The sequence below is a fragment of the Triticum aestivum genome, unplaced genomic scaffold, assembly GCF_018294505.1.
Source record: "Triticum aestivum cultivar Chinese Spring unplaced genomic scaffold, IWGSC CS RefSeq v2.1 scaffold3A_scf_1089, whole genome shotgun sequence".
NCBI lineage: Eukaryota > Viridiplantae > Streptophyta > Magnoliopsida > Poales > Poaceae > Triticum > Triticum aestivum.
Window position 1 is genome coordinate 123166 of NW_025225086.1, and position 8284 is coordinate 131449.

Genomic DNA, 8284 nt, shown 5'->3' on the forward strand with positions numbered 1-8284 from the left:
CCGCCGGCGACTCCGGGGCCGGGGCTTGCGGGCCGCGCCCCGGCGGGCTCCCCGAGCCCCTACGCACCAGCTGCCAGCCGGTCGCCGACGCCGGCCTCGCCGACGCGCGCACCGCGCACGCCCGTTCGCCCGCCCCTGTCTCCAACGGCTCGCCCCTGCACCCAAGCTAGCTGCTGATTTTAGCCCCACTTGTTAATTACACATCCACGGGTGCTTATCCCATCGTAGGGCAGTTATTATGTCGTCAGCATGCCCCCTAACTCATTGTTTTGCATCCACGTGTGCATGCATGTTATTTGCTTAGTCTGAATTGCTAGCGACAGGAAACAAATATGAATCCAGACACCAGGCATCTATCATACAATAAAATGGTTTTGAGGATAACAATATTCACTTTTGGTTGAAATATGCATTCTTCTTACTGTCTTGGAGTCTTAGGCATATTTGGTGCTATATATTGCTTCTTGTAACACTTACATTTATTTCATCCGGCGCAGAAGTACAAAAAGGTTATATTTGTAGTTATAAAATTAAAATGTTCTTGAGTTGGGTTTTAGACTAAAACACTGCCTTTTTGTTGGTCTTTCCTAGTTTATGTGCATTTAATAATCAACCATGAGTGTGCGAGGTTAGACGTAGAAAAGTGATACGCATAGCATCTGTCCATTTCGTTTGAGAAATACAGTCATGAGTCATGAGGTCTACGTTCATGTAGCTCTCCATTAATTATTATATGAATCTCTTTGGCCCCTCTTGATAGTTCTTCGAGAAAATAAAGAACGGAAAGGGTTTTTCATGTTCAGAACAATTGCCAGAAAGGTATAATTTCAGACTCTTTATCATTTTATCTCTATTGATGTCTCTATGTCTTCAGATGCTATATTTCATTCATGCATTTTAAAATTTCTAAATGCGCTAGTTATAATGAATGATTTAGAGTTCAACTAAAAAAATAAAACCAACAGCACTAGCCCCTGTGTCATTTAAATTATGAAGCAACCCAGGCACACAGCTTGCGGAACTCAAGGCTTGAACATGGGTGGCAGGCTGGGCGCACAGCCAACAGCGCGCTACTAGCCACTTGGTTGAGACCCAGTACCAGTTTCAATTGATGTTCTAATTTGACTGGTTATTTCATCAGAGGTGCATGAGCATGCTTTCTTTTCTTTCGGTTCGCATTCATGGTCCACAACACAGCTTCTTGGATGTCTTAGTTGTGAATTCCTTGCAGTGTGAGCTGCAATGTAGAAATGTTATTTACCCATACTCAAACATGCAGTTTGGAAAAGATAAGGCCTGAGAAGGAGCTTGAACGAGCCAAGGCAGATATCATGCGGTGCAAATTAAGAAAACGAGAAGCTTTCCAGAAGCTTGATAATCTTCTAGCTGTGGGGAAACTTGAAAAATCTTTGTTTGATTATGAAAGAATGATATCTTCTGACCATGTATGTGTACACATTTTGCTTTTCCCATGTTGTGCTTTGTTGTGCTAAACATTTTAATCAGTGACCATGCTTCCCATCTTGCAGATTGTTTGTGCCACTTGTAGATTGCAAGGGCCTACATCGAATAATGGCATCATTCTCTGTGACGGAGCCTGCGACAGAGGGTTCCACCAGAATTGTCTAAACCCTCGTTTACTGACTAAAAATAGTAATATTTATTTTCCCAATTTCTTATGGTATTCAAGGTTTTGTTATTTCTGGTGTTAATTAACTCATGTTATCATTCCCTTTGTAGTCCCTGGAGCTGGAGAACGATGGCTTTGCCCTGAATGTGATTGCAAGATGAAATGTATGGAATTAATAAATGAACTCCAGGGGACAAATCTTTCCATTAATGACTCTTGGGAGGTACCATTGTCACTGTTAACAATACTTCACTGTCTCAAGGCCAATGAAGTTGAACTATATTCAACCATGATACTACATTATTTCTGCAGAAAGTTTTTCCTGAGGCAGCTGCCCTGGCACACGGGCCTATGCAAAATGATGTACCTGATCTTCCATCGGACGATTCAGAAGACGATGACTTCAACCCCAATATATCCGAAGAACATGTGGCTGGTCACGTGGAAGGACCATCAGAAGATGATATTTCAGACTCTGATGACTCAAATTTCATCACCTCTTCTGACAATTCAGAGCATGTGAAGGAGAAAGAGAAAGTTGATGTCCTTGAACTACCTTCGGACGACTCAGAGGATGAGGACTATGATCCAGCAGGTCCAGATTCAGATAAAGATATCGAAGAGAAGCAAGATGAGTCAAACTTCATATCGGACTCTGGTGATTTCTGTGCTGATATTGCGAAGTCATGTGAACTTTACTGCAAAACTACTAAATTATACTCGCTCCATCTCATAATAGTTTCTTAAATTCATGAACTTACTTCAAATTCGTTAAGTTATCTTTTGAATCTGTGAACTTCTTTTCAAATGAATGAATGTTTTTCAATTTCACAAAATTTTATCAAATTCATAAACTTTTTTCAAATCGATGAATTTTTTTATTTCATGAACTTTTTTCAAATTTGTGTACATTTTATCAAATTCTTTAACTCTTTTTAAATTGATGAACTTTTTTGTCACATTCGTATACCTTTTAAAATCTATATAATTTTTGAAACTTGTGGAGTTTTCTTTAATCTATGAATATATATATTTCAATTTTAAAAACCGGCAACCATGTAACCAGACTGCCCTATTATATAGCCAAGATTCCAGCCTCCTTCTGTGTCACCAGACATGGTAGGACTAAAACCACGAACAGCACAGACGTACATGTAATTTTTCCTAATTTTAATGTATCTATTATTTGCAATATTCGCTATAATCAATCAACATGAACATTTTGTTATGTCCAAATAATTTCCTTAAATTTTTTGGAATTTCAAATTGGGAACAAAAATTTTGTAAACTTGAACACTTTTCCAAATTTGTGAATAAATTGCCAACAATTGATGTTGTACACAAATTACAAACCATGTACTTTTTTTTAGATTTATCAAATTTTGGGAAATATAAGAATTTCTTAAATTTGTGAGCAAAAACATTCAAATACGGGAACATTGTTTGAAATTCCAAAATACTTTTAAATTTTGCAAAAATTATTTGAAAATATTAATATTTTTTGTATTCCATAAATATTTCAAATTTTTAAACAGGTTTCGAAAATAATTATAAAGTTCAAAAAAGAGAATAATGAATTGATGAGAAAATGAAGTAAAAAAAACTAGAAAAAAAATGCTTCGGCCTTGGGCCAACTAGGCTATTGCCTCGTTTCCGTTGGGTGCCTATTGGGCCAGCCCAAGCGTGTGAAAAACGTTTATCAATTTTGAAAACAAATGTTCACGAATTTGGAAACAATTCGCAGGCTTTGGACAAAATTCATAAAACTTGAGAAGAGTTAGTTGACATGGAAAAAAGTTCAGAGATTTTAAAACAAATTTCATGAACTTAAGAAAATATTGAATAATTTGAAAAGTTCACGGATTTAAGAAAAGGTTCATGATTTAGAAATAGCATGTCAATTTAAAAAAAAACTAAAAACAAAAACAAAAGGAAAACTGGAGAAAACGAACAAATTTTTAAAAAAATTCATGTTTCGAAAGATGTTCAAAAGTTGTTCATGTTTTGAAATTTGGTTCAAATTTCATAAAACTTGTGCTCAAATTTCGTTTATAAATTGAAATACTATTCAGAATTAAAAAATTGTTCACATTTTCTCAATAAAAATTTCTAATTTTATTTCAGAAAATATTTCATATATATGAATGTTGTTGTGTTTTCTTATATATTTCACGCTACAAAATATCACAAACAGCGATGAGGTGAAGTGTCTAGTAGTGCACGCCTTTAAGTCTGAGGTCTTCAGTTTGAGTCCTCGCTAGTTCTCCCTTTACTCTGTATCTGTACGTACTTTTAAAAAAGATCATCATGCCCTTTATTATGAAAGGGTATGGGGTAATCTCAGCCATCGGCGTGTTTACGCGCGCGCAGGGTGGGGGGGGGGAGCAGCAGTGTTTATATAAATGCCGGTTGTTTGGACCATTGGGTCCCTCCCCGTATTAAAATTAAAAAAATCGTCACTGATCTCCACTCGAGCCTAGGAGTTTCAAACTGTAGCTCGTGACATTCTTTAACTGTTCCATGTCTTTTTGGGACTCAAGTTATCACATTATTTTTTCTGGTCATGCCCGGACCCCATAAGCGTCCCCATAAAATTGAGACTCTTGTTTCCTATTCAAACCACATGGCTATGACCTTGACCTTAAAGGTTTGTCAACAAGCAGTTAGCCAAGGCAGACCACGATCAACATCATGCATGTCTCATGTTGCTTATATATTTACATGTGTTGTGTCATGTCGCTTAGCCAAATTTATATATCATCCTCTCCCTTGATTATACGATGTACTAATACTAATACAGAACATGCTTACATCCAATCAATGGACAGATTTTTCATATCAACTGTATTTCTGGGTCAACCTGGTTGGTAACACAATTTAATAATGTGGGAAAGTATACCTCGTTGTTCTTGGACTCTAGGTTTCGTCCTCTCTTTTTTTGCGAGAGACATCAGAAGCATTACCCAAAGTCCAGCGTTACAAAGCACCATAAATAATAATCATTACATCCAAGTCCTTAGGGACCGAATCTTCTAGTTCCCAAATGAGCTGGTGGGGCACTACCACTTCCGATCCACACCCGGAGCCAGCATGACTTTGCTACCTGTGGTTGAGAAGTCATCAAAACAACAGACGAGGAACGCACCAGAGGAAGTCAGGCGCCAAACGACCACTCGCAGATGCTGGAGAGATGAATGACCTAGTCGCCAACCAACCACCTGCTGATGGTGCCACCGCGAAACAAGTTTAAAGTTAACTATTGAAACTCAAAACCATATGGATGTTGTAAATGGACAATGCAAGATGTACAATGTTGAATGACATGGCTTTGACTTTCGGGTTTAAAACACCTAAAAGGGTTAGAAAGGAAACCAAAAAATAATTAAAAAATGAAAGTAAATAAAACAAACTCTTTCTTAGATCAAAACATAACAAGTCATAAGTATCCTATAAAATAAATAAAAAAATCAAGGCAGGCCGCGAATAGTTCATGAACACCAGCAAAAGAAGTGTATATGTTTAAAAAAATGTAATAGTAGAAGCATCATATTAGACTGGGTTGTGGGAATATATGGACGTGCCCACATGTATGAACTATCCCCGCACCACTCCCCCCCTTTCTCTGTTGACGTACTTCTGTTTTTTTCTATTTTTTTCTTAAAATTCTAACTTACTTTGAACTTTTCTGATTTTGTTCATGTTGATTGGTTGTTACATGTGTGAAACTGCCTTCTAGTCAACTAGAATCTCCTTGAAATTGTTCAAGGGATGAATGATAAAATACTATTTGCTTTCTAATCAATGATCAAACTGGTGTGCTTTTGGGGTTGTGAGGTCACAACGCATGATTATTTATCCTATGATGATGAAAAAAAAAGTTAATGCACAACAACCTTCACTTGTTTGAATAATGGATGTTCCCTTATATATACCACCATCTTCACCTGGCTAGATAGGAAAGTCCACTGACCCACCTCACATTGACATGTCTGCAGCACAAGTAAGCTTAGTATGCCAAGTAGGTGGAACTCATGTATACAAAGACGAGGAAGGGCTGAGATGAACACAAGGGATGTAGGAAACCTAGCTTGGGAACAGGAGACAACAGGATGAACGGAAGATAAGGCTCTTGAAGAGCTTGAATTGAATTGCCATTGTTGATCTTTGCGCGTGGAACACGGTGCAGTTTGGTGCCGAGTGGAAGTAATTAGTCACGTAAAGGGTAACTGTTGTGGCTGATTTAACTAGTCTAGGATGGATAATGGTACTACTTAGTATATTCTTGATGCTGAATTTTTTGTGTGACACAGACATAGCTGGAGGAGAGTTTCGCTATGACCTTTTCTACAAAATACAAAATAAATTATATTTGTTGGCCTCGATCAGGCCATCACTTCCGCTCATGACCTAGAATAGAAATTCGTACTCGTGCCGTTGCATGCCTTGGAATGTGTTTCTGGAGTCCACGCCATGCATGCTTCACCATCTGCAACTGTCACAAAAACTATAATGAAGACGGCAACAACTAAAGAGGAAGGCCCAACCCAGCCAAGGCGGTCAAAGCGTGGAGGCCAGCCCAACTGTCAAATATGATGGTATTTTTGGGCTACAGTGGTGTGAGTGAGAGGGCAATCAAAGAACCAGACACTGGCGGCAGCCATTACAGGATCTCCAAAAACCTGTCATCCACGGTGTCCTGAATAAGGGACCTCTCATCATGTCGACTCCCCAACGACGACTCTTCCCTGACATTGACTGTCTCTTCAACGACATGGGCGACAACAATGCCAACGCCAACACTAATGCTACCGTTGCTGCTCAGTATGTGTTCTTGTCTTCTCTATTTGAGATCAAACTAGAGGTTCTTATTCTAGCATCTGCCCTAGATATGTTTTCTTTAAGTTCTCAACTTCAGATGCTATCTGCCTACTTTCTGTTGGATTGCTTGACTTGTCTTGCCTCTGTTATTGTGGTCATGTTTTCTCTACCGTTTCTTTTGATTAAATTATATTCTAAATTGCTCATATATTCAACAGTTTTTTTTTTGAAACATGTATTCAACAGTCGCTACGCGCGGGAGAGGCTCGGAGGGCCCGCGCGGTGTAGTCTCTATGTGTGGATGTGTGGATGGAAAATGGAACCATACAAACTTCAATATTTTCTAGTTATTAACGCTAGTCTAGCACATTGGGCCCAAAATCTTTCAAGTGTGGGAAATATACCAGGCTTGACGACTGCTCGAGATGCTTCCAACTCCTATGAGTTCTTACTTCTTATATCTGTTCAGTTCTTCTCTCATCTCTTCATAATATTTTTATGTGATTTCTGCTAGTTACTTCGTGTAGTATGCTGATGCTTTCAACATGTGAAATGTCGTGGAATATGGATCTTTCTTTTTACAACCTGACATAGATGTGGTGGTCTATGTAAACAAGAAATAGTATTCCCCCGAGCGAATGTCGCTGGAGTGTTCCCTTTTTTATAAGAGGTGAATACCCATGAGTGGCGGGGACCTCTTAAATTTTGGTGCATATATGCACTAATCATTTATTCTTGAATGCTTGAGCTCACTGTATTAAAGTACTATGCATTTAACTTACTACAATTTTGATTTGACTACCCCGAAGTAAGTATTTCGAAGGAAGGAATGAGCTAGTACTCTACTCAGGGGACTTTTCTGGGCCACACGTGCCCCGGAAAGACAAAAGACTGCCTACTTCTGCACAGCTAAGCTAAGGCCACCAAGATAGATGGCTGGTTAGTAATAGCGAACAAATTAAGACAGTGGTTGAACTCATGAAGGACTCGAAACCGACCCAACTGTCCATCCAAAAGAGTGTTTTGATACCCCTTCCTATGGTCACCGCTGCACCTAAGCATAAGCACGGCTTCAGGGATTGAATTGCCTGCCAACAAAACTGAGATCCCCTCGATTGTGAACTCATGGAAAATGATTCCCTGAGATATTTTGCCTTACATACTAGGTTATGAGGTGCACGACGAGGGCGACAAACCTGCGGCTTCCAGGGACCTGCTCACCGTCTTACAATCCGCTCCTGAGAGCCAAGAAGAACCACTTTTCTCAACACATGGTGTGAATTTTGAAAATAAAAATCTTGTTTCAAACTTCCATTTTTACTTCCACTAATATCATCATGATCCTACGTGCCTGCTCTCTGGAGAAAAGTAATTCTCCGGTGCACAGGGGGACCCACGCATGGGCCATCCGTTCATCTAGGTGGAGATTCTGATGCATGCATACATCTTCTAGTTGAATAATCGCCCATCTAATCATGTCATATCCGTTAATCATATAGTCCACCCACGCACTATCTTGCATGCAACACACCAAATAACCATGCTTTCTCATGTGATTTCAAAGTTTGAAATCATTTTACCTTAGGACCGAAAGCCCAATTTAACTTTCATCTATATACTTATGTTCCATGTGAAGAGGACATTTAAATAAGATACTGTTGAAAATATTTTGATAAGTTTTTAAATTAGATTCTTGAAACATGATGAAATATGGTAAATTTAGGATATAGCCTACCAACATGTCAAAAGTGGCGAATAGACTTTCAACAAACACCACCAACACTACTCGCAAAAAAAAACACCACCAACACCAGGCATGTCGTTGTCTTTATCTAC

The 8284-nt window shown here is 38.9% G+C and overlaps 1 protein-coding gene across 1 annotated transcript in view; it reads left to right on the top strand.

Annotated features, from left to right (window-relative positions):
* LOC123172045 (homeobox protein HOX1A-like) overlaps positions 1-8284 on the top strand; it is a 35378-nt gene that overhangs the window by 8429 nt on the left and 18665 nt on the right. The window contains exons 2-5 of the mRNA XM_044589089.1: positions 1232-1445; positions 1530-1653; positions 1741-1853; positions 1943-2318. Of these exons, the coding sequence (XP_044445024.1) occupies positions 1232-1445; positions 1530-1653; positions 1741-1853; positions 1943-2318 (827 nt within the window). The remainder of the gene's footprint in view (positions 1-1231; positions 1446-1529; positions 1654-1740; positions 1854-1942; positions 2319-8284) is intronic.